Genomic DNA, 27612 nt, shown 5'->3' on the forward strand with positions numbered 1-27612 from the left:
CGCTCATTGTGCTTGAAGGCAGGAGAGAGTGGCAGCAGCTGAGAAGGTTGGGACCCACAAGGAGAAACCCTTGTGTCTTTTCCACCACATCTCTCACCAGTGGGAGCAGGGCCAAAGCCATGATGTGACTGCCCACCTCTCCCCAGATACCATGACTGAGTCACACTAGGGCTGGTGGGCTACACGAACTGCTGGCACGTGTGCAGGTGGTAAAGAAGAAGAAATAGACCCTTGGAGCAGAGGAGGAGAGGGGCAAGGCACCCCTACATCTTCTGGCCAGTCTTAGCTTCACTAAGAATCCACAACACATAAACCACTGTGGTGGCTGTGGGGTAGGGAGGGCCTCTGCAGCCATCTGGACCACCTGTCGTGACAGGGAGCTGGGGCAGGGTGGCAGCTGGGAGGAGCTTGTGATGGGGAAGCCGAGTTAGCAGGAACCAGTGCCAGCTGGGTCACCAAGGCTCTCTCCCCAGAGGAGAGAGAGCCAAGGTGTGTGTCCACCCACAGGACCCCTGTGCTGGCCCCTTTAGAGCCCTGCCTTCCCAGAATGCTCATTCACCTCCTGCACATCCTCCGCTGAGCCACATTTGCCGTCCTCTTGCATTCCCCAAGCTCCCTGAGGTAACCCTGCCCAGGGCCCCAATGCCACAGCAACCACCCCGGGAGGCCTTGGAGGCCCTGCAAGAAGAAGGGGTGCAGGTCATCCAGCTCACTGTCCCTCGGTGCTGTCCCAGCCAGCAAAACCTGTTCCTCTCATCAGCCTTTGCAGATAAAGGTCCACTTTGCCAACAAAGGTCCATCTAGTCAAAGCTTTGGTTTTTCCAGTAGTCATGTATGGATGTGAGAGTTGGACTATAAAGAAAGCTGAGCGCTGAAGAATCGATGCTTTTGAACTGTGGTGTTGAAGAAGACTCTTGAGAGTCCCTTGGACAACAAGGAGATCCAACCAGTGCATCCTAAAGGAAATCAGTCCTGAATATTCATTGGAAGGACTGATGTTGAAGCTGAAACTCCAATACTTTGGCCACCTGATGCAAAGAATTGGCTCAGTGGAAAAGACCCTGATACTGGGAATGATTGAGAGCAAGAGGAGAAGTGGGCAACAGAGAATTAGATAATTGGATGGCACCACTGACTCAATGGACCTGAGTTTGAGCAAACTCTGGGAGACAGTGATAGACAGGGAGGCCTGGCATGCTGCAGTCCATGGGGTCTCAGAGAGTCAGACACGACTGAGCAACTGGACTGAACTAAACTGAGGTGCCCGGATGCTTAAGCCTCAGTGGCATGTTGTTCCTCTTCCTTCATCTTTCCACAATCCTATCCTGACAACTCTACCTCTGAAAGAGTTCTCACCAGCCCCCTCCTGTCCACCCCACAGCCCTGTCTTTCCCTGGGTCTCCCAGACTCCTGTGATGGCCCTCTGGTCACCACCATCTCTGCACCCCCCTGACCCCACCCCACGCCTTCCTCCACACCCTCTAGGACATAGTCCTAGACCTATCTCCTTCTCTAATCTGATCCTGTACCTTTTGAAAGTGTTTTAGATATTCCTTGTCATCTCTGGTCTTGCACTCCCTCATGTTTATTCCTGAGACTTCTAAAATGGCCTTTTCCAGGCAGCCTTCAGAATGGGAGAAAATAATAGCAAATGAAGCAACTGACAAACAACTAATCTCAAAAATATACAAGCACCTCCTGCACCTCAACTCCAGAAAAATAAATGACCCAATCAAAAAATGGGCCAAAGAACTAAATAGACATTTCTCCAAAGAAGACATACAGATGGCTAACAAACATATGAAAAGATGCTCAACATCACTCATTATCAGAGAAATGCAAATCAAAACCACTATGAGGTACCATTTCATGCCGGTCAGAATGGCTGCGATCCAAAAGTCTACAAGCAATAAATGCTGGAGAGGGTGTGGAGAAAAGGGAACCCTCTTACACTGTTGGTGGGAATGCAAACTAGTACAACCACTATGGAGAAGAGTGTGGAGATTCCTTAAAAAACTGGAAATAAAACTGCCTTATGATCCAGCAATCCCACTGCTGGGCATTCACACTGAGGAAACCAGAAGGGAAAGAGACACGTGTACCCCAATGTTCATCGCAGCACTGTTTCTAATAGCCAGGACATGGAAGCAACCTAGATGTCCATCAGCAGATGAATGGATAAGAAAGCTGTGGTACATATACACAATGGAGTATTACTCAGCCATTAAAAAGAATACATTTGAATCAGTTCTAATGAGGTGGATGAAACTGGAGCCTATTATACAGAGTGAAGTAAGCCAGAAGGAAAAACACCAATACGGTATACTAACGCATATATATGGAATTTAGAAAGATGGTAACAATAACCCTGTGTATGAGACAGCAAAAGAGACACTGATGTATAGAACAGTCTTATGGACTCTGTGGGAGAGGGAGAGGGTGGGAAGATTTGGGAGAATGGCATTGAAACATGTATAATATCATGTATGAAACGAGTCGCCAGTCCAGGTTCGATGCACGACACTGGACGCTTAGGGCTGGTGCACTGGGACGACCCAGAGGGAGGGTATGGGGAGGGAGGAGGGAGGAGGGTTCAGGATGGGGAACACATGTATACCTGTGGCGGATTCATTTTGATATTTGGCAAAACTAATACAATATTGTAAAGTTTAAAAATAAAATAAATAATTAAAACATTAAAATAAATAAATAAATAAATAAAATGGCCTTTTCCACCCTAGTGGGTCTACCATATTGATTAAGGGTCTGGGCTTCAGAGTCAGTCAGACCTGTTAAAATTCTGGCTCTGCCAATCCTCTATGACCTTCAGATGCACTATACTAATGTTTGGATTGCAGTTTGCTTTCAGTAAAATGTAGATAACAAACACTTCATATAGTTGCCGTATGGTCTGAACAAGATAATGCATATAAGGTCTGAACTCTGATTTTTCATGAATTGCTTCTGGCTTGTTTTTCCAGCTTGTCCCAAACCCCCAGCTCATACTTGGGGTCACCCAGAACAACCTGCTGTTCCCTGAGCATGCTGTCCTCTTCCTGGGGTTCCCTTGTCCTTTCTCCTTATTTGATGAACCCCCATCCATTCTCTGAGGACAATTCAAGTGTCACGTCTTTCTAAAGCCTCCCTTTACCCCATAATCAGACTCCTCTCCTCCGTGTGTCTGTCATTCATATGTTCAGTTATTCCTGGTAGCAAATACTCCGGAGTACGGCCACTTAACACAACAACTATTATACCTCACAGTTTTGTGGGACAAGAATTCATGCAGGGCTCAGCTAGGTAATATTTTTGGTACTGGATAGCATTGATAGGGGCTTCCCCGGTGGCTCAGAGGTTAAGAATCTGCCTACAATTCAGGAGCCACAGGAAATGTGGGCTCGATCCTTGGATAAGAAACATCCCCTGGAAGAGGGCACGGAAACCCACTCCAGTATTCCTGCCTGGAGAATCCCATGGACAGAGGAAACTGGCAGGCTACAGTCCATAAGGTCACAAAGAGTCGGATGCAACTTAGCATGGCATGGGACGGCATTGATAGAGGTCCGCAATGGCATTCAGCTGGCAGATGGACTGATGTGCAGGATCCAGGACAGCTTTGCTGCATGCCTGCTATGTTGGCCAAGATGGCAGGGAGGCTGGGCTCTGCTGGGACTGTCCTCTGAGTGCCTACACGTGACCTCTCCAGCCTGGTAGTCTTGGAGGAGTCCATCTTCTTATGCGGAAGCTCCAAGGCCAGATGTATCCATGAGCAAGTAATCTAGCCTCAAAAATCACGTGGTGGCTTCTACCATACGCAGTTAGTCCAAGCAGTCACAAACCTGCCCGGGTTCAAGAAGAGAAAACCGACATCCCCACCTCCCAAGAACCCTCTCAAGAGGATTATTAAAGAATTTACAGACTAGTTTTAAAACTGTCACAGTATACATATTTTATCTCTTATCAGATGATGACAATCATGATGGTAACTATTTGTCCACATATTTGCCCCAACATGGGGCTTCCCTGGTGCTTGCTGGCTTCAGACAGTATAGAATCTGCCTGCAATGTGGGAGACCTGAGTTCGATCCCTGGGTCAGGAAAATCCCCTGGAGAAGGAAATGGCAACCCACTCCAGTATTCTTGCCTGGAGAATTCCACAGACAGAGGAACCTGGTGGGCTACAGTCCATGGGGTCACAAAGAATTGGACATGACTGGGCAACTAACACTTTCACTTTCACTTGTCCCAACATACAGGATGGCCTTAAGAGGGTAGACTGTTTTTTGCATCATCTACTCTTTATTGAACACCTACTATGTACCAGGCACTGGCGTTTACTTATAGTATTTCTAAACCTTGAAATAACCCTGCAAGATGAATGCCGAAGCTCAAGACAATAGAGTACTTTGTACAAGACCACATGGTGAAGTCAGAATTCAAATTTGGTCCATCTGTCTCCAAAACTACAAATTTGGTCCATCTGTCTCCAAAACTACAAATTTGATCCATCTGTCTCCAGACCACATGCTTGGCAAATTACAGAAACCAGTGGAGATTGAGGACAGTCACACAATTTAAATGGGCTTTCCATCGGGTCCATCTAAAATGGGTTGTCCTTGTACTCTGAGGAGTTCCCTAGCAGAGCTGTTTCTCTGGACCCTCCCTGAGCTGAGAGAGGACACTTGTGTCTGTGCCCCTGCGACTTGGCAGGTCTGCCTGAGACCTGTGGGCATGAACAGTCCTATAGGTGTCCTCACAGATCTCTTCCTTCAAATCTCATTTCTTTTCTCACCTATTTTCTTGAAACAAAATTGTAAACTCTGTTAGGTAGCAACTTCCCTCTCAAACTTATAGTACCTGGCAGAAACCCCCCTGAGTGTTCAGGAAATACTCATAAAAGTGGAAATGGAGCCCTCTGTGCCTGGGAACTTGCTGGGCCTGCAGCAGCCCTCCATATGACAGGCCTCACATTTAATAGCAAGAGTGCAGGTTGAGAGGACTCCAGCTGACCTGGGAGTCTCCCCACAGGCTTTCCAAGTTGTCATTCACATATGTCACTATTTCCAGGGCCCCTGCTCCCCCAAACTTGCACCCTCCTCCTACATATCGAACTCTTCTCTGCTATTCCCTGTTGTTGGCTAAGACCTTGATCCACGGTAGTGAGGAGGGAACCCTCTACAGCTCACCTGGTTCAGCCCCATCACTTCACAGATTAGTAGACTCTGAGACCACGAGGGCACAGACCTTGTCCAGCATCACTCGGCTAGAGCATGGCAGCAACAGGCAGACCTGAGACCTCCTGCCTGCCAGGCCAGTGTATTCTTGCTGTATCCACTGCCCAACACACCAGCATATTCCACTGGAAGCCAAACGGAAGGGGATTTTAAAAAGAGGGAAGAAGAAAAACCTAAACTCCTCAGAGAGCCACTGCAATGGGTTTTTCTCATGAGGCCATACTGATGTCTTCTTGCCCTGCCATCCTGCCATTAATTAGGGCTTATTTTCAAGGCTGGCATAATCAATAGGCTGATAATCATACGTGGGAAGGCCAGCATAATCATCTTCTGCTTTTTTTTAATTGTGGTAAAATAACATATAACATGAAACCCTTTGTAAGTGTACAGTTCAGTAGTGTTAAAAATATTCAGGTTGTGCAACCAATTATCAGAACCTTTTCATCCTTTTTCATATTGCAAAATTGAAACTCTGTACCCATGAAGCAATAATTCCCCATTCTCCCCCTCTCACCATCCCCTGGAAACCAGTATTCTATTTGTGGAATTTGAATTTCTATGGATCTGGCTACTCTAGGTACCTCATATAACTGGAATCATACAGTATTTGTCTTTTTGTGACTGACTTGTTTCACTTAGTGTAATGTCCTTAGGCTTCATCCATGTTGTAGCATGGGTCGGAATTGCCTTCCTTTTTCAGGTTGAATAATATTCTATTGCTTGTACATACCACATTTGATTAATCCATTCATCTGTTGATAAACATTTGGGCTGCTTTCATCTTCTGGCTATTGTGAATAACACTGCCATGCCTGGAAAATCCCATGGACGGAGGAGCCTAGTAGGCTGCAGTCCATGGTGTCGCTAAGAGTCGAACACGAATGAGCAACTTCACTTTCACTTTTCACTTTCATGCATTGGAGAAGGAAATGGCAACCCACTCCGGTATTCTTGCCTGGAGAATCCCAGGGATGGGGGAGCCTGGTGGGCTGCCGTCTGTGGGGTCACACAGAGTCGGACACGACTGAAGCGACTTAGCAGCAGCAGCAGCAAACGTGTATATATAAGTACATCTTCCAAACCTTGCTTTCAGTTATTTTGGATATATACCCAGATGTGAATATCTGAATCACATGGTAATTATATGTTTAATCTTTTGAGGAACAACCATACTGTTTTCCATATCAACTACACATTTTACATTCCTACCAACCGTGCACAGCTTTCCAATTTCTTCTCTACAGCCTATCAACACTTGCTATCTTCCATTTTTTATAGTAACCATTCTAAATCACTTATCTTCTTATATATTTCAGTTATGTCCATTCAAAAAATCAAGTGGATGATAATACACACACACACACACACACACACACACACACACAATGGCTGGTGCATAGTAGGTACCCATTGAATATCATGTCTTCATATTATTTTTTGTAACCTTCTTCCCTGTCATCCACCTTTCCTATTTCACTAGATTTCTCTCAATTTTGTGGTTCTAAGAAGGTCAGACCCCAATGTAAGAGTCTTAGAAAAGAATTAAAAACAAAAAAATGTAGAGATTCTTGACTCCTAGCCAAAGCAAGTGACATTGATCTTTTCATAGAAGACTCCCCGCTTTCCAGATTTCTTTGCCTATCAAACTGAGTAACCCAGAAGCTCTTCACATTTCCTCCCAGAAAGCTTTACTTCATCTTGACTCCAACTAGAAGGAGCCCATCCACTGAACATTCATAACTTGGGGCCTGGTCCCAGCCTCCCTCTTAGCTTTGAGCCTGGAATAGAAATACTTTCTGACAGGCTCTCAGCCTCTCACTGCTTACTGTGAATGGGCCAGCACTTCTTTCCTCCCTCCATGTGTGGCGAGGTCCCAGCAGCCCGTGCCTGTTGCAACTTCATCAACACCCCCGCTTCCCCAGTTAGTGCTTCATTGTACACATGAGTATGCAGCCATCATCCTGAATTGGGTTGGCAGCACTGAGCAAGGTCTTTAGACAGAGACAGCCTCATTCACCACAGTAAGCCTCTTACATGATTTGGTTTTTATATGGACAAATCCCAGCTATGTACACATGTAGCCATGGGAGTTGGGACTACATGAAGTTCTCCTCAGTGAAATGCCTTTTCTCAGAACTACCAGTTTTAAATCATGAATAAAACATAAATCCTGCTTCTAAAACCATTGCCCAAAATTACTTATTAAAGAGCATATGTGTACATGTGTCCCCCCATCCTGAACGCCTCTCCCACCTCCCTCCCCACCCTAATTGATTCATGTCAATGTATGACAAAAAACCAGCACAATATTGTAATTAGCCACCAATTAAAATAAATTAAAAAAATTTTACAGAGCATATGTACCTATTCTTTTAACAGACATATTGAGAGCCCACTCTATGCCGAGCACTGTTCAAGGAACTGGGAATTCAGCAGTGAAAACACAAACTAAGCTCTCCATCCCTGTAATGCTAGTGGAGGAGAAAGACTATCAACAAAACTAATAGGGAAAGCGCACATTGCCCGTCGTAGGAGAAGCAATACAGCAAGGAAGGGAGACAGGAAATGTCTAGGGTGGTGTCAGGGGAGAAAGTTTACACAAGATCACCAGATTAGCTTCTCACTGAGAAGGTAACATTTCATAAAGACAAGAGAGGAGAGGAGTGAGCCTCTTGAGACTTTGGTGAGAGCCTATATGAATGTCAGGTAATAATAAATATACAACTTGAATCATTTGCTAGCACAGTGGTTTACCAAGTACTTTTCTGTAACTATCTCCTCTGATCCCAACAGGCTCTGATAGAGATGGGATTTTTGCCCAGCCCAGGGGATAAACTATGAATTATGATATTCAAGTCCAATCTTGTTCCCCTTTGTCTGGACCCTGCCTTAGCCCCTACCTGGTGCATCACACCCCTAAAAATATTTTACCAACATTTGAGGGGCTAGAATCCAGTCCAGAGTCCCAAGCAGTCTCACTCTCCATCCTTCCACATTCCCAAGACCAGGGTCTCTCTCTCTCTCTCTCCAGACTGCTGCTCATTTTCTGTCTGGCACTCCACTGATTTGCAGTTCACCAGCCTCCCCCTTGTTTATCCCTGGGCTTCTAACAAGGCCTTTACCACCTGGTGGGTCTAGCATCTTGATTAAGAGCGTGGGCTTCATTCAGAGTCAGGTAGACTTAACATATGTCTCCGTGACTGTGGGTCCCAGTTTCCTTCTCAGTGAAATGGAGCTAATGACTATCATAGAGTTGCTGTAAGGTCTAAATAAATCACCGCATATAAAGCCTGTAATATAGTCCCTAGAAAAAGCTAAGCACCCAGTAAACAGTGAGGGTGGTTGTTAATCTCACTGTGATTGATTTCTGCATCAGCACTCAAGACTACCTTGTCTCTTCAAGCAGTCATCCTTCACACCATGGCTTCCATAGATGGAATGGAGGCAAGATGACCTCCCATCTGTCTTCAGGAAGCCAAGTCTACCCGACTTCCTTCCGTGGAGGTGCCTCATAGGGCCACTCCCCATAATCAGCACTCCTGTCTCTGTTCCTCCAGTCTCAATGATCCCGGCTCGCCTTCACTCTTCATTCCATGCAGCCTTCTCCACCGCATACTCTGCATAGTCCCTCCAGGGTGCTCAGTTGTAGCTGTGATTTGTTAATGATTAGTATTAATTCTCCAAGGTGCAACCGGGATTGTTCATTGTTTACTGAACAAGCAAGAGGAGAAAATGACATAGTTTATAGGGAGCTATGGTGCAGATTGGTTAAATGTCATCACTCTTCAGGGAGATTAATGGTAAATGCACACAGAGGTCATTTATAACATTAAAAATAAAATTACTGCTGTGTCTTTTCAGCAAAGCAATGAAGATAAATGTGACATAGAGAAACCTTGGGAAGAGGACTGTGCAACAAAATCAAGGGATATTGAGGCCACAAAGAGATAAGAAAATTTTTAATTTCTTTGGAGAGCTCAACTGCAAAAATGAGACATACTGCATCCCACTGATGGCCCATAGGCATCCTTGTGGTTCTTCATAAGTTTATACGAAGACTGGCTTTGAGGAACTTGGATTTTGAAACAAACTGTCAGTGGTTCTGTCATGTCAACTGGCAGCCATGGTTTCACCTGAGCACCATCCTCGCCACCAGCCTGTTCTGTCAGTGTCACCTCAGACACAAAATCCATCACTCACTTCTCTCCATCTCCACCATCACCAGGCTCCAGCAAGGTGCCTTCATCTCTTACTTAGGCGGCTACAATGATCTATGAACTCGTTTTCCCACTTCTATTGCCCTCTGTAATCCATTCTCCCTAAATTGATCTTCCCGACCTGGAGGTTGAACCTGGATCTCCTCCATTGCAGGCAGATTCTTTACCAATTGAACCACTAGTTCAGTTCAGTTCAGTCACTCAGTCATGTCCGACTTTTTGTGATCCCATGGACTGCAGCATGCCAGGCCTCACTGTCCATCACCAACTCCCAGAGTTTACTCAAACTCATGTCTATTGAGTTGGTGATACCATCCAACCATCTCATCCTGTATCATCCCCTTCTCCTCTCGCCTTCAGTCTTTCCCAGAATCAAGGTCTTTTCCAATGAGTCAGCTCTTCACATCAGGTGGCCAAAGTACTAGAGTTTCAGCTTCAGCATCAGTCCTTCCAATGAACGAACACTCAGGACTGATCTCCATTAGGATGGATTGGGTGCATGTCCTTGCAATCCAAAGGACAATCAAGAGCCTTCTCCAACACCACAGTTCAAAAGCATCAATTCTTCGGTGCTCAGCTTTCTTTATAGTCCAACTCTCACATCCATACATGACTACTGAAAAAACCATACCCTTGACTAGATGGACCTCTGTTGGCAAAGTAATGTCTCTGCTTTTCAATATGCTACGTAGGTTGGTCATAACTTTTCTTCCAAGGAGTAAGCGTCTTTTAATTTCCTGGCTGCAGTCACCATCTGCAGTGATTTTGGAGCTCCCAAAAAATAAAGTCTGCCACTGTTTCCACTGTTTCTCCATCTATTTGCCATGAAGTCATGGGACCGGATGCCATGATCTTAGTTTTCTGAATGCTGAGCTTTAAGCCAACTTTTTCACTCTCCTCTTTCAATTTCATCAAGAAGCTCTTTAGTTCTTCTTCACTTTCTGCTAAGGGTGGTGTCATCTGCTTATCTGAGGTTATTGATATTTCTCCCAGAAATCTTGATTCCAGCTTGTGCTTCATCCAGCCCAGCATTTCTCATGATGTACTCTGCATATAAGTTAAATAAGCAGGGTGACAATATACAGCCTTGACATACTCCTTTTGCTGTTTAGAACCAGTCTATTGTTCAATGTCCAGTTCTAACTGTTGCTTCCTGACCTGCATACTGATTTCTCAAGAGACAGGTCAGGTGGTCTGGTATTCCCATCTCTTGAAGAATTTTCTACAGTTTATTGTGATCCACACAGTCAAAAGCTTTGACATAGTCAATAAAACAGAAAAAAATGTTTTTCTGAAATTTCTTGCTTTTTCAATGATCCAGCAGATGTTGGCAATTTGATCTCTGGTTCCTCTGCCTTTTCTAAAACCAGCTCGAACATCTGGAAGTTCACAGTTCACGTATTGCTGAAGCCTGGCATGGAGAATTTTGAGCATTACTTTACTAGCGTGTAAGATGAATGCAATTGTGCGGTAGTTTGAGCATTCTTTGGCATTGACTTTCTTTGGGATTGGGATGAAAACTGACCTTTTCCAGTCCTGTGGCCACTGCTGAGTTTTCCAAATTTGCTGACATATTGAGTGCAGCACTTTCACAGCATCGTATTTTAGGATTTGAAACAGCTTAACTGGAATTCCATCACCTCCACTAGCTTTGTTCATAGTGATGCTTTGTAAGGCCCACTTGACTTCACATTCCAGGATGTCTGGCTCTAGGTGAGTGATCACACCATCATGATTATCTGGGTCGTGAAGATCTTTTTTGTATAGTTCTGTGTATTCTTGCCACCTTTTCTTAATATCTTCTGCTTCTGTTAGGTCCAAACTATTTCTGTCCATTATTGAGCCCATCTTTGCATGAAATATTCCCTCAGTATCTCTGATTTTCTCGAAGAGATCTCTAGTCTTCCCCATTCTATTACTTTCCTCTATTTCTTTGCACTGATTACTGAAGAAGGCTTTCTTATCTCTCCTTGCTATTCTTTGGAATTCTGCATTCACATGGGTATGTCTTTCCTTTTCTCCTTTGCTTTTTGCTTCTCTTCTTTTCACAGCTATTTGTAAGGCCTCCTCAGACAGCCATTTTGCTTTTTTGCATTTCTTTTTCTTGGGGATGGTCTTGATCCCTGTCTCCTGTACAATGTCACGAACCTCTGTCAATAGTTCATCAGGCACTCTATCAAATCTAGTCCCTTAAATCTATTTCTCACTTCTGCTATATAATCGTTAGGGGTTTGATTTAGGTCATACCTGAATGGTCTAGTGGTTTTCCCTACTTTCTTCAATTTAAGTCTGAATTTGGCAGTGAAGAGTTCATGATCTGAGCCACAGTCAGCTCCCGGTCTTGTTTTTGCTGACTATAAAGAGCTTCTCCGTCTTTGGCTTCAAAGAATATAATCAGTCTGATTTCGATGTTGACTATCTGGTGATGTCCATGTGTAGAGTCTTCTCTTATGCTGTTGGAAGAGGGTGTTTGCTGTGACCAGTGCGTTCTCTTGGCAGAACGCTATTAGCCTTTGCCCTGCTTCGTTCTGTACTCCAAGGCCAAATTTGCCTGTTACTCCAGGTGTTTCTTGACTTCCTACTTTTGCATTCCAGTCTCCTATGATGAAAAGGACATCTTTTTGGGGTGTTAATTCTAGAAGGTCTTGTAGCTCTTCATAGAACTGTTCAGCTTCAGTTTCTTCAGCATTACTGGTCGGGGCATAAACTTGAATTACTGTGATATTGAATGTTTGCCTTGGAAACGAACAGAGATCATTCTGTCATTTTTGAAACTGCATCCAAGTACTGCATTTCAGACTCTTGTTGACTATGATGGCTACTCATTTCTTCTAAGGGATTCTTGCCCACAGTAGTAGACACAATGGTCATCTGAGTTAAATTCACCCATTCCAGTCGATTTTAGTTCACTGATTCCTAAAATGTCGATGTTGACTCTTGCCATCTCCTATTTGATTACTTCCAATTTGCCTTGATTCATGGACCTAACATTCCAGGTTCCTATGCAATATTCCTCTTTACAGCATCAGACCTTGCTTCCATCACCAATCACATCCACAGCTGGGTGTTGTTTTTGCTTTGGCTCCATCTCTTCATTCTTTCTGGAGTTATTTCTCCACTGATCTCCAGTAGCATATTGGGCACCTCCCGACCTGGGGAATTCCTCTTTCAGTGTCCTGTCTTTTGCCTTTTCATACTGTTCATGGGGTTCTCAAGACAGGAATACTGAAGTGGTTTGCCATTCCCTTCTCCAGTGGACCACATTCTGTCAGAACTCTCCACCATGACCCATCCATCTTGGGTGGCCCTACACGGCATGGCTCATAGTTTCACTGAGTCAGACAAGGCTGTGGTCCACTAGGGAAGCCCCTAAATTGCTCAGAACAACCTTTTTAGAAATCAAGTTATTTTCAGTCTCTTGTCTATACTCCTTAAGCAAAATTCACACCCCTCCCCACAGCCTGCAAGATCTTGCCTGACTGGGCCTCTGCCTCCCTTCCCATCCACTCTTCATGACCCTCCTGGCCCTTGTGATCCTTTTGCGCCACACTGGCCTTTGCTCTGCTTCTAGATCATTGGTATCATTTCCCACTCCTGGCAATGCAGTTCCTGCTCCTCTGCAGCTCTCCACATGGCTGACTGACTTCTCTTCTCCTTCAGTATCAGCTCGAACATCTCCTCCCCAGAGAAGGTTCCCATGGCCTACCCATCAAACCAGGTCACCCATGTCACCTTCTGTTCACTACCCTAACCCTAGGCTCTTAGTAGAATCTCTGAACATTGTTCACTAATCCAAAGCTTGCACGGGATTTCGGCTGAGAGGGGAAGATGTGTGTATGGAATTGCTACAGTGCAACCTAAAGGAACTAGTAATTTCCAGAATGCCAGGAAATTCTACCTCATCCCATTTTTCTACTTAAACTTAGTGATCTATTTTGCACTTCTTCTGCATACATTTATTAGCACTTACTATGTGCCAGGCACTCTCCAGGAGATAAAATAAGATAGACCCCCTGCCTCAAAGAATTTAGAATTTAGTGGGAGAAGTTAGCAATGCAAACATAATCACCAATGGGGACGATGAGTTCACCATTAAAGGTGTATAGTGATTACCAGAGAACCGCAGAGGGAGGCATACATCTTTCTTCAAGGGAGAAGAACAAGCAATCGGGGAAAGTGACATCTGAGTTAGAAGGAATTGCTCAGATGGAGAAGGTGAATCTAGCCCACCAAATTGGGTTACACAAAGGCTGTAGCCATGGCTGCATGTTCAAGAAACTGCAAGTCATGGTCTTCAGCTAAAGATGCAAACCACACGGTGAGGCTGGGAAAGTGGGCTGAGCTGGGTGTGCAAAGGCTCAGTTTGAACTGAAGGCCATGGAAACCAGTGAAGGTTTAGGATTAGGACCTAAAGGGAGCTGGGCTCAGAAAACTAACTCTGGTGGTGGAGGTGACACTAGAGACAGATAATCTTAGAAATTCTTCCTTGCAATTACTCTTCATAGCTATTATTTATGTCACAAATTACTATTGGGTTTGTTTGAACTTTTGTTTTGCTGAAAGGGTTTCATCTTCTCTTGGGACATGAGGGCTTCCCTGGTGGCTTAGATGGTAAAGAGTCTGCCTGCAGTGCAGGAGACCTGGCTTCAATTCCTGGGTCAGGAAGATCCCCTGGAGAAGGAAATAGCAACCCACTCCAGTATTCTTGCCTGGAAAATCCCATGGATGGAAGAGCCTGGAAGGCTACAGTCCATGGGGTTGCAAAGAGTCCGACATGACTGAGCAACTAACACATCAGGCATAAGGGATCTCCAGAGGTACAGTCTGCCTCCAAAATTTGGCCTGGTCAATCCCTTCATTGACAACTTTCTACCCAACCTCCATGGCCAATTCTCCCAAACTCTTTGGGATGCTCTTTAGCTCCTAAGAAACCCAACGTCATTTGATCCTCACAAAAATCCTGTATATTAGACAGCCTCCCTGATTTATAGAAGAGAGAAGCTTGTGAGGATATGTCTGAGTTCACACCACCAGCTAGTAGAAGAGGAGAGTGGAACCTCCTTGCACTTGGAACCTAGTCTCTGCCCCTTAGGGGTCTCGTCAGCACAGACTGAACATAGTGGTGCCTTGGGTCTGCTGGAGTCATAACAGAAATGAGAGCCCTGCATCAAGGAAGGAATTGTCACCGTGAGAGAGGGGTGGTGCTGGAAGGCTTGAGATTCTTCCAAGGAGCGAAGGAACTGAAGATCAGTTAACCTTGTGAGCACTAGAGGTCTCAGATTGTGGTGTACCTAGTTGTCCCCCATGGGGCTTGTGGAACATGCTGGATCCAGAGCCCCACTCTGAGATCTTCAGACCCTGTAGGTCTGCAGCGAGGCCCAGAAGTAGCATGATTACCAAGTTCAGTGTGACTTTGATGCAGAGAGTCTGCAAACACAACTAGCCCATGGTAAATGTGAGTGACTGGCTGTGGACAGTCTACAAACAAGGAAACTGAGGCCCAGAAGAGTGACTGGCTCATGCTCCCATGAGTCTTACTAGTGGCAAGACAAGTCCTCAAACCAGTTCTCCTGACTCCTAGCACAGCATTTCCTCATCCCACCCTCTTGGCCTCTGAAGCCAGGCCCTCTCCACACCAATTTACATTTTGAGTAGGAACCGAAGATGCCAGTTCTTTAATGAGGTTGTCCGCACTACAATTTATGAGGCCAAAGCCCTCAACAGGACTGGTCTCTGCCAGGCTTAATTTACACAGTTCCCAGGCCTTCCAACACCTCCATTAACATCAGCATGGTGGCGGCGGCTGTTAGCCTGTGTGCATTGTTTGACTACATCCTCATCATGTCACCATCCATTTTCATGTCTCTGGGCTTGTTTACCCTTGAACACCTGATTCTCCTCGTCCTGGGAAACAGTAAGTTTCCACTGGGAGCCTGGCTCAGATTCCAGCCCCACTCCTGACCTCCCCACACTCTAGAAGCCGGCCTCCTCCCACCATAGTTTCTGCTTCTCTTTCATTTAAGAGCAAGATCTGCACTCCCCCTCCACTGATGCAGCACTCAAATTTTCCCCCTTTAACGAGTGTCATCAGTTAGGCAAGAGCAAGCAGGTGGGAGACAGCCCAAAAGCTGATACAACTGTGCCTTTTTTAATGTCACATAAATCACCATAATTAAAAATTAATTAAGTGCCCTAAAATTTGACATTCATTTAAAAAAGAAATTTGAGTTACGAGAGTTGTGTAGATTTTGTAGCATGAAGTCTCTGAGACACGATTGAAGGAGGGGCGTAGGTGTGGGTTTCTGTTTTGAATGAGCAATTAGGGAGAAGGAACCATTCCCAGTGAGCAAACCCAATGAATTACTCAGCGTCAAACAGCGGTTCACGTAACCCGACCGGGGCCCCACGCATCTCGGGTGCAAGTCTGAACTGGTTTCTCCCTCACCCAGAGAGAAGATAAACAGGCAGGCAAGTGTGGCATGCTATTTCAGGAGAGATATTCCAAGATGGAAATGACAGATGACCGAGATGGCAGGAGACAACAGGGGAAGCTCGCTGGGTGAGTGACTTGGCAGCAGGCTCCAAGGAAGCCATTAAGTGGTCAGCATTAATAAAGGCAGCACGAACTATATCTGAGCAACCCTTTAAACAGATAGTTACCAAGAACCACTGCTCAGAACCCCAGAATCAGGATGTTGAAGATGGAAGGGGTCTTGGAGGTTAGGTCTGAGACCACTCCCTCACTGTACCAGGGGGCATTGGAGAACCATGCAGGTAAAAGACCCACCTATGACACATAGGTGCTCGGGGCCAAATCCTCCAGCCCTTCAGGGAAGTGGCCCTCAACCCTACACTCATGAGAATCATTCCAGAAGCTTGTACTTATTTACTTATCTATTTATTTTATTCTTGGCTGTGCAGGGTCTCCATTGCTGCACACAGGCAGCAGGGGCTACTCGTCATTGTAGCGCACAGTCTTCCCTCTGTGGTGGTTTCTCTTGTTGCGGGGCACGGGCTCTAGAACACAGGCTCAGTAGTTTTGGTGCACGGGCTTAGTTGCTCCGTGCCTTGTGGGATCTTCCTGGACCAGGGATTGAACCTGTGTTCCCTGCATTGGCGGCAGATTCTCAACCACTGGGCCACTAGAAAAGTCCCCCAGGAGCTTTTCATACCCTGGTACCAAGAGTCTGTCTTCCAGAAATACTGGTTTCATTGGGCCATGTGGGGCCCGAATATCAACAGTATTTCTAACTTCCCAAGTGATTCCCTGGGCAGTCAGGGTGCTGGTTCAGAAGGTGATCTAACACAAGTGATGGGAGAAGAACCCCATCTGAGGTCATCTGACCACGTTCTGGGCCTTCCCTGTGGTTTACTCCCTGTGAGACCTCAGGCAAAGCACCTAGCAAATAACTGGCTGGATTTTGTACTGCCTTGCTGTTTAGATAGCATTTCTTTCTCCGTTATTTAATCTCTTGAATCCTCATTCTTCTGATTAATCAAATGGAAATACGAATAACTGTTCTGCCAGTTTTTTATGAGGTTCAAACAGAGAAGGATTGGGAAAGCACATTCTAAGCTATTACAGTGCTGTACAAAGGTAAGGAATGATGGTGGCTTACTACTCCCATGTATGTATGTGTGCTAAGTTGCTTCAGTCATGTCTGACTCTTTGAGACCCCATGGACTGTAGCCTGCCAGGCTCCTCTGTCCATGGGATTCTCCAGGCAAGAATAGTGGAGTGGTTTGCCATGCCCTCCTCCAAGGGCATCTTCCTGACCCAGGGATCAAACCCACACCTCACCACTAGCGCCACCTGGGAAGCCCAGTGACTTATACTATTATTCTGGAAAGAACTGCCTCCTCAAAGGTAATAAATAGATTTCCATAGAGAAGACCCCTACTAACCAAAAAACCCCAGCATCAGTTTCCCTGAAGTGACTTGATCTTAGCTCTCCCTAATCTTTCTGTGATTAGGGCATTTGGTGTTTCAGTGGTTTCCATGAATCACCAGAACCTGTGGCTGGAAGACCTCAAGAAGAGGGTGTTGGATCTTCTTTTCCAGGCTCTGTCCCTTCCTTGCTGCATTGGGGCAGGCTGCGACCATCCAGGGCCTCAGTTTACCCTATTCCACAAGCCAGAATTATCATTTCACAACCACAGAAAGGATGCTGTTTCAGAAACTCGGGCCCTTGATTAAAACCATTCACCAAGGGTACTTTCCTCCTTGAAATTTATGGGCCCCATAAAAAAAGAACTTGAGAAGACAGAGCGGTTGTTTTTTGTTGCGCCTCATTAGTTTTGAGTTTGGGCTGGCAGTAGAGATCAGAGTACCAGGCGTCCATCTAATTGAATCTCTCACAAGCATAAAGTTCCCTGTGGTATGGAGGAGGCTATGCCAGGGAGCCTGTAAGTATCCAACTGGGGAAAGGAAATGAGGAAGAGTTGGTAGAAGCAGGGCTGCAGGAGACGGCTTCTCTGGACTGTGGCTGTGCAGCAGAGAGGTCCTGGGGATAAACACCAGGGCACCCAGAGAAAACACCAGGGCATCCAGAGAATGAAAGCAGCACCCCTCCCATGACTGGGCCCCTCCTCCATCCGGGTTTGTGAGTAAAGGACAGGGTACTGACTCCCTGCCCTTTTGTACCCATTATCACCAGTCCTGAGCACATCCTCCATACCACCCATCACCTGGTGGGGGGACCCCATAGACAGGGTGCAAAAGATAGAGATCAAGATGTGAAAATGTGGGTTTCCACCAATCTCTCAGCAGGCCATGTGACCACTCTGAACCTTTGTATTATCAACTGTTAATATAAAGCAGGCATGATGATCACATCCATAGTTAATACATACCACAGTTCAAGTCCCAAATATTGGGGTGAGGAGATCTCTACACAAGCCACTGTTGTAGATTCATGGAAGTAAGACTTGATCCCTCCCTTCAAGTCACTTACAGTTTGGTGAAGAAGACAGGCATCCAAACAGCTAGTTGCGTGCTAAGTCACTTCAGTCATGTCCAACTCTGTGCAACCCTATGGACTGAAGCCTGCCAGGCTCCTCTGTCCATAGGGTTCTCCAGGCAAGAATACTGGAGTGGGTTGTTGTGCCTTCGTCCAGGGGCTCTTCCTGACCCAGGGATCTGTTATGTCTCCTGCATTAGCAGGCGGGTTCTTTATCACGAATGAGAGGGCAACCTTGCAGTGAGAGAGCAACTCAAAGACTACAAAAGCCAACCCACACCTTACTTACCAACCCACATGGAACAAACACTCTAAGGCACAAAAGAAGAAGAAAACACCAAGGAAAATATGTAGGTTTGGATTACATACAAATTTTTAAACTCCTGGATATCAAGATGCATTATAAACAGAATGAAAATACATATAAAATACTGGGGGGGGGGCGGGGAAATGCCAAGCATGTGATAAATAATTTCACATCCTTGTTAATAATCTCATACAATTCAGTAGGAAAACATGGAGAACCTAAAAGGTAAATTGGCAAAAGGAAGTGGGCAATTCCCTAAAAATCAGAGTAAGATAAAGCTAGTAACATGTGGAAAAAAAATATACACCCTCACTAGCAAAGAAATACAAATAAAACAGCAGGGAAATACTTTTAGTTAAAAATCACGATAATGTTCAGAGCTGGCCAGGAGGTAGTAAGAGGGGCATGCATGTATGAACACAGCTGGTGAGAGTATAAATTGGATTAACTTCTAGAAAGCAATTTGGCAATATGTATCAAGGGCCTTTAAAATGTTTATACCCTTTGATTCAGTAATTCCACTTCTGGGAATCTATCCTATGAAAATAATCTGAAAGGTGGGTAAAAATTCATGCTCAAAGATATTCTTCAAAGTGTTATTATAAACAGTCTAACAATCTGATCATTGAATAATGTTGAAATAAATTATGGTACATATCACGTAGTATTGTGGCCATTAAAAAGTATTCTCATGGGGAATTTTTAAACCCTAGAAAAAGCTTGCAATATAACCTCAATTGATTTAAGCAATTTACACATATGACACAACTCTACACACTTTTAAAGCACAGGCCAAAAACAAAAGAGAAATCTACCAAGATGTTAAAAATTATGGCCTCTGGGTAGTGGGATTCTGAGCATTGTTTTGTTGATTTTTACCCTGGTTTTGAACTTTAGACAATAGGCATATATTTTACAAATGAAGGAAAGTAAAAGAAACTGTAAAAGTAAAAGCTATTTGGGGAATGACAAGTAATTGGTGTATGAAACATGCGCGTGTTCATGAAAACACATGATGAGAAACAAGGCCTAATCAGAAGGTGTGAATAAAACAGGACACGGCTTACATTTGTTTCATAGGCTGGGGAAGACTTTACAAGCATTTTATTTTGCTCATGTTTTCTTTGGTAGGACTGAGAATAAGGGCAATAAGGTCCTAAGTGTATTTCATGAGCATGTATAAGGCATAAGAAAAAAATACTTTGGAAACTAGAAATCACCAAGCAAAAGTACAGGAGAATTTTTCTTGTTATCCTAAATACCTTCAACCTCTTCCTCCCATGACTCCAAAAGCTTGCTGCCATCATCAGGTCTACTTCTCACTTTGACTATCTTATCACCATCTTATAAGAACCCTGTGATTACATTGAGCCCACCTGGATAATCAGGATAACCTGCCATCTAAAGATCACAACAAGTTACATAAAATAACATATTTCCAGCTTTGGGGGATTGGGATATGGATGTTGATGGGGAGGCATTATTCAGCCAGCCACTGATAGGTCACCGGATGTTCATAGTTTTTGTGAACTGGACACTGGCTAGGGCTGGGAACACACAGAGGCTCAAGCAACTTGGTGGAGAAGATGTTCTGGGAATGGATATTCTAGCACCAGGTTGCATCCAACCAAGGCCAGAAGGATCTGGAGCCCAGGGGTCGTGGGGAGAGACCGAGAGAGGTGAGACAGGAAAGGAAATTTGGACCCAGATCACAGAGGACATTTAAGAACAGGTAGAGTTTGGATCTGATTCCCAAAGGAAGCAGGGCCTGTGTGTTGCCCATGCCCAAGAGCTACTGAGAATGTGCAGCTAGGCTGGGGGCCAATCTGACAGTGACAAGAGGTCATCTGCCATCAGCTGACAAACTGAGCTCTTCTGGGACTAGCCTGTGGAAGAGGGCCCAGGGCCACCTCCAGCGAGCCCCTGTCGTGAGAGGGAGAGGGCAGCTTCGTGGCCCTGTAGGCTGTCCACCTGGCACATGAAAGCCACAGATTGGAGGACCCCACAGTGTTGGGGGAGCATGGCTCAAAGCTCAGGCCACTCTACCACTGACATCACAGCCAGGGGTCTGTGGGGTCAGGGCTCTGACTTCCTCTCTGCCTCCTGGGGTTAACCCTGGTTTGGGCCAGACTGAAGCCAGGGTTGTCCCAGGCCATGAGATGTGAATGGTACGGAGGGATGCCTCTCGACAGCCTTCCTGCAGGACTGCTGAGCTGACCAGGGTTGTGTCTCTGTGTGTGCTCCAGGATCATCTCCAGGCTCCAAGATGGCCTTGCAGAGTTCCTTCACTTGCTGGAACGGGACAGTCCTTCAGCTGGGGCAGGCCTGTGACTTCCACCGGGACTGTGCCCAGGGAGAAGACGAGGGCCAGCTGTGCCGTGAGTAGATGGGGCTGCCCCACCCACCCCACCCTGTGCTCACATCCCCTCCTTCCCCTCACCACCTGAGGTAGGCAAGCTTGAGCAACCTCCCTTATGTCCTATGACACTTATGTCCTCTCAGTGGCAACTTTCAAAATCTACACAAGTCTTCAAAAGATGGAGCTAAGACCCATGGTCTAGAAAAAGCGTATAGTTAAGAACCAAGCCAGATCTTATGTTATGCTCTCAGCATCCTCATGTATAGAGAAAATGTGCAGACTACAGCCCAACTCGAACATGATGTGCGAAACCTTCGAGGCCCAGACCTCCTGCACTTTCTAAGCCTTTCTTTCATCACCCACATGCCTCCCTTATCCTCACAGCCTTCCAGGTACCCCAGGTCCAGCCATATCAAACCTCCTCTGAATGCTCTCACACCTTCCAGGCTTTGTTTGTGTCCCTTCCCTTCCCAGAATGCCCTTTCCTACCGGGGTCCAGCCCCAGCTGATCCAGGGTATTCGAAGGAGAGACGGCGTCGGCGAGGATCAGGAAACAACTGCTTAATTAAACTTTAATTAAGGATATAAAGAGTAATAGAATAAGGATAGCTCAATGAGGAAATTCAGTGGAGAAAAGAGGCTGAATAATTCAGCCAGAAGGTAAGAGAAAGAACGACATTGGGAGACCAAGTTTCGGTGAACAAGGCCCGCACTTTATTTTCCAAAGTAGTTTTTATACCTTAAGTTATGCATAGAGGATAATGGGGGAAGGGGTAGAGTCATGCAGCAAGCCAGGCTTTCTTCCTGCAAACTTATCATATGCAAAAGTTTAGGTGATTTGCATCATCTTCTGGCCCGGAGGCCTGTTAACATTTTATGACCCTTTCTTCAGAAAACTTATTTTTCTCTAAAGGTTATAAGTCAAGCGCCACCCTCCAAAAGCATTAGATAAAGTTGCATTCCTACAGAGCAAAGGTGTGGTGGGCTATAATAAGAAAAAGAAATTAACTCAAGGGTCCCAGGTTACAAATATTAAAGCTACTATTTACACCAATTATATCAATCAATACACTGCCAGGGACACAGCAGGTAAGGGATATGGAGACTTAGCAGCAAACATTGGCCCAACAAGTGAAAATCCCTTCACCAATACAATTTCTAATCAATCTTTTAACTGCTCAAAGGAATCTGTATTTAGACAGTTTAGAACATCTCATGCCCTCACAGTTGGGAGGCTGTGAGCAATCACATGTGGCCAGAAAAACCTATTCAGGCAGGCTAGAGTATTTCCAAAGGAGTTTGTAGGTTGAAACACTGTCACACCCAGGAATTATTAACTGGAGTTGTAAGCTAACTCTTTTTTCAGAGAGAGGTAGTGGGGGACAGCCCCCCGTAAAGTCAGAGGTGTAGGTGAAAGCACAAAGCAGAAAGTAGGCAGACTCTGGTTTTGGGGGTAGATGCTCGAGAATTTCCAGGGGGACTCCTGAGGCTCGATTCTGCCTTTGCGTATGCCGAGCCTCCTTCCTCATGACCTTTGTCATGGGTGGAGCTCCTCACGCTGGCTCCCGGCAGTGATAGAATTCCAGTTGAGCTATTCCAGATCCTGAAAGATGATGCTGTGGAAAGTGCTGCACTCAATACGCAATATGCACTCAGTATGCAATATGCCGGCTCCCGGCACTTTCCCATCTTAAGTCACATCTTCCCTTTCAAAACTCACTTCAAAAGTCAGTCCCTCTGAGAAGCGTCTTCTGACCATGGCCAAACAGTACAGTTTATTCTTCTTCCTCCATGCAACCCCACCCCCGCCCCGCATCCATGCACCATAATATTCATTACTTTTTAACATCTTTTGAGAGATATAATTTACATACCATACAATTCACTCATTTAAAGTGTACAATTTAAGTGTAGTCACAACTATGCAGCCATTACCACAATCTAATTTTAGCACATTTTTATCACTCCAAAAAGAAACCCCTGGCAATCTCTCAATTCCCTCTGATCCCTCCCCCTTCAGCTTCCTCCCCCTCTTCCCTCCTCAGCTCCCGCTAGCCCTAAGTAACCACTAATCTACTTACTGTTTCTATAGATGTGCATTTCATACAAACGGAATCGGATAATATGTGGTCTTTTGTGATTAGCTTCTTTCACTTAGCATAATGTTTTTGAGGCCCATCCATGTTTTAGAACATGTCAGTACTCGATTCCTTCTTATCTCCAGAAACTGTTTTATTGTATTGCTGTACCATATTTTGTTTATCCATTCATCAGTGGATGAGCGTTTGGGTTGTTTCCACTTTTGGGCTGTTGTGAATATTCATATACAAGTTTTTGTGTAGACAGATGTTTTCATTTCTCTTAGAAATGAGATTTCCTACATAGGAATAGATTTGCTGGGTCATATAATAGCTCTATATTTAACATTTTGAGGAACTTCCAAGCTGTTTTCCAAAATGGCCACACCATCTTACATTCCCACAAACAATGTATAAGGGTTTCCAGCTTCCCTGTATCCTCATCAACACTTACTGTTGTCTGCCTTTTTTATGTTAGCCATCCTAGTGGGGGTGCATCCATTACATCTCTTGGAGGTGGTTTCCATGCCTCTCTCCCCTGATGTGGACAGAGTGGGTCTGGTACTCTTCCCCGTACCAAGATCTCAAATGATTCCTGGTGTAGCATATGTGCTCACTGACTCCTTGTTGATTAAAATGAGTACATGAGTTGGGGAGCCTGGGCTCCCCAGAGGACACAGCTTGCTGAGGTCTCACTGGGAGTTAGGGGCAGAGTTGACTCCCAGCCCAGTGCTCACTCCACTTGAAGACGGTGTTCTCAGCAGCTGCCTGGGGAGAAGTGAACACTCGAGACATTTCTTCCAGGAAAACCACAAGCACTTACAGAACACAGGTAAAGTGAACTAAAAAGTGCACTTGATCCTGGAGCACAGACGAATAACACAGCCTCTGTCTTCAGAGAGCTGAAAATCCAACACACAGGCAGGGCGTGAAACAAGGGGATCATGGTTGGGAAAGGACACAGCAGCCTGGGTGCTGTGGGGCCCTGGGCAGCCAAGTCAGCGCCCCTTCAGACACAGTGGCTCCAGGACGCTGGGGCCTGCCTGCCGAACAGCTCTAAGAAGTTCACAGTGTCCCCAAGGTCATTTGGAGGACAGATTTTTTCCCTTAACAGAAAAAAGGTTTTATATATTCCCTTTCAAGTGAAACAGTAAAGAAATCCATTTTTCCATTTTAAAATCTTCCTTTTTATACAAAACTTTCAGTGGTTTAGATAAAACTCGGTAATGAGCTGCAGGTAAGCCCTTGGCTTGTTCCACACTGGTCTGCTCCTGGCTTTTTCTCCAAGCTCTCACTACACACAGGGACCAACGAGAAGCCAGGCCCACCTGTGCTGCCCCGGACCCAACCTGTATGTGTGTCTCTGTCTACTTATTTGTCTCTATAGTATTTCCAGCAGTGCCTCTGAACTGTGTGACTTTGTCTTGGCCTTTTTAAAGTTTGTGATACCCACTTCCCAGCTGGGACACAGGTCAGGCAGTCCATGCCCTGATTTACAATTGGGAAAATGAAAGCACAGAGAAGGTAATTGATTTGTTTAGGGTCACGCAGCATGTCGGGAACAGAGCTATGATTAGAGCTTTGAACCTGCGGGATCCAGCTCATTACTGTGGGTTGAGGGCACTTTCCCACCATTTTGGGGCTTGCCATTAATGGGTTTTCAGGGCCAACCCCAAGCTTGAGGGCAGCCCGGTTCCAGTAAGGAGGGTGGGCACCTGGAGCCCAGAAACCTTTTCAGCCAGACTTTAAAAGTTGCTCTGACCAGCTGTCAGAATGACCGCTCCATCCTGGAGAACACCCCACTGAGCTCTTCGCTACAGAAGTCGGTTGATAGAAGGAAAGTCCAATTAGAAGGAGGGTTATTCTGATATTTTTGCCACTCTGATCTTGGTTGTACTCTTGGTAAATATCCTTTTTATTTTATGGGCACCCCTATTCTCTCAGCATTTAAGCTGTTTTCCCCATCACACTGGCTAATGTTGATTCTGGAAACCAACCCCATGAAAATAACAATAGGCATAGTAACAACTAACATTGAGAATTTTCTATATGCTAGGAGCTGCTCTGAACACTCTTCACACATTAACTTATTTCACCCTCACAGCAGTCCTAGTGCAATAATGCTATTGTGCCCGTGTTACAGATGAGGAACCTGGAGTCCGTCAGACTGCTAGCCAGTGGCTGAGCACTGATTCAGATCCAGACTGACTTCAAAGCCCATGCTCTCAGTCACTGCAAGCCGGACTCACTAGTTTCATGAATTTCCGGCAATTTCCAACACAACTCTCATCACATATCCATGCAGGAAGAAGAGGCCAGGAAAAGGCAGGGAAGGTCCAGAGCTCTTCTAGGGGTCACTCAGATCACTCGTCTCCACCCTCTAGGCCTCAGTTTCGTCATCAGTACTACGAGTTGGAACATGATGCTTGCTGAGGTGCTGTTGTCCATGATGCATTAAAGATAATGCTCTTGACCTCATCTGGTCCTTCCCAGGTGGTCTGGAACCTGTTGGAACATATTCTCTGAGCAGCAGTCATTTAAGATTGTTGGGGATGTCCCCATGAGGGTCACTAAACTTAAGCCAGGGTGTTCAACCATGGTTGAAATTCAGAGGGAAAAAGTAGGTTGTATCCTGGCAACTCCCAGCCTCAACTCCCTACACTTTCCCCACACTCACACTAAGCTTCATTCAGATTATCAGGCTCAAGCTTGAGGGGCATTTCTGACTGAGACGAGTTGGGGACCTGAAATGGAGGTGGCACTTCTCCATCCAATCAGGAACGTGTCCATTCACATCCCATCCTCCAAGCCCACCACCATACACCATACTGCTGCTGCTGCTGCTAAGTCGCTTCAGTGTCCGACTCTGTGCGACCACATAGATGGCAGCCCACCAGGCTCCCCCATCCCTGGGATTCTCCAGGCAAGAACGCTGGAGTGGGTTGCCATTGCCTTCTCCAATGCATGAAAGTGAAAAGTGAAAGTGAAGTCACTCAGTCATGTCCGACTCTTAGCGACGCCATGGACAGCAGCCTACCAGGCTCCTCTGCCCATGGGATTTTCCAGGCAAGAGTACTGGAGTGGAGTACTGGAGTGGGTTGCCATTGCCTTCTCCGCATATACCATACACCTTTTTCTAATTAAACATAGCCAGTTTATGTCTACATCCCCGAATGCTGTGACCCATTGAAGGATGTCTTCAAGGTTCCCTCTGTGTCCTGAGCAATGGCCTTGAAGGCATGCAGTGTCCCTCAGGCTGCCCCCCTTCATTCCTTGGGTGGGTCGTGGATTCGCTCAGTGTTGCAGGCAGCTCACTCCCCCTCCACGTACTCAATAATCTCCTCTGTTTATTGGGATACTCTTCCCGTCGGGCGAAAACAGTTTGTTTGTTTTTTTTTTTTTTTTAGGTTTATTTCTTTATTGTAAAATAAAACATGTTGGTTGTAAAATATTTGGAAAATCAAAAAGTACACGGGAGGAAATAACTCCCATAATCCTCCCTCTCAGACATTCAGAGATAACCATAATATTTTGATGTATTTCTTCTAGCATTTTTCCCATGACTCTATATTTTCAAAGAAATATATAACACATATTTATCAAAAATGTTAACAGAGTTGTCACCCAGGAAGGAAAAGAAGTAGTGTCGTTTGGCCTGGAGTTTATACTTGGCAGCTCCTGCAGCTGCTGCTGAGGTCACATCTCTGTGACCCGACCAATTTGTCTCTCTTAGAGTGGAATCAGGTGTCATAATTGCCGAATATTGTGGGACTGACTGACCCACACATAGCTGATTTGGCCATCCAGCCAGCGAAGTACCTGGCTGCAGCCCAAGAAGAAGGTGGCTTACAGCAGTGCCTTTCAGACATTAAGGTGTCTGGGAGTCATGTGAAGATCATTAAAAGTACAAATTCTGATTCAGTAGGTGGGGGAAGGGAGGGGAGACCTGAGATTCTGCACAGCTAACAGTTTCACTGGTGATGCAGGTGTGGCTGGCTCCTGGACCACATTCTAAGTGGCAGAGAGTTAGGGGACTGAAGAAAGTGAAAGTGTCAGCACTCAATCGTGTCCTCAGTCTTTGCAACCTCATGGACTATAGCCTGCCAGGCTCCTCTGTCCATGGGATTCTCTGGGCAAGAATACTGGAGTGGGTTGTCATTTCCTCCTTCCCGACCCTGAGATTGACCAACTCCCATTTCATTCAACAAATGAGTATTGAGGCCCTGCAACACGCCAGGCACTGAGTAGGTGCTTGAGATGGATGAGGTAACATAACACCTTAGATCCAACACGGGGTGCTAATACTGCTCAACAATGGTCTTAGCAGCAATTTCCCCGCCCCGGCCTGATCCGCCAAGGGCTTGATGCTGGCAACCATCCCACCATCTTCCTCAGGACTGGCTCCTTGCTGAGCACATGCTCTGATGTTCTTACAGCGGTAGAAATCCTCTCAGCAC

At 45.6% G+C, this 27612-nt stretch overlaps 1 protein-coding gene across 1 annotated transcript in view; it reads left to right on the forward strand.

The window, feature by feature from the left end:
* ALK (ALK receptor tyrosine kinase) overlaps window positions 1-27612 on the forward strand; it is a 734697-nt gene that overhangs the window by 585247 nt on the left and 121838 nt on the right. Inside the window, exon 6 of the mRNA XM_061432943.1 lies at window positions 20965-21096. Within this exon, the coding sequence (XP_061288927.1) occupies window positions 20965-21096 (132 nt within the window). The remainder of the gene's footprint in view (window positions 1-20964; window positions 21097-27612) is intronic.

The sequence above is a fragment of the Bos javanicus genome, chromosome 11 (genome assembly GCF_032452875.1).
Source record: "Bos javanicus breed banteng chromosome 11, ARS-OSU_banteng_1.0, whole genome shotgun sequence".
Classification (NCBI taxonomy): Eukaryota; Metazoa; Chordata; class Mammalia; order Artiodactyla; family Bovidae; genus Bos; species Bos javanicus.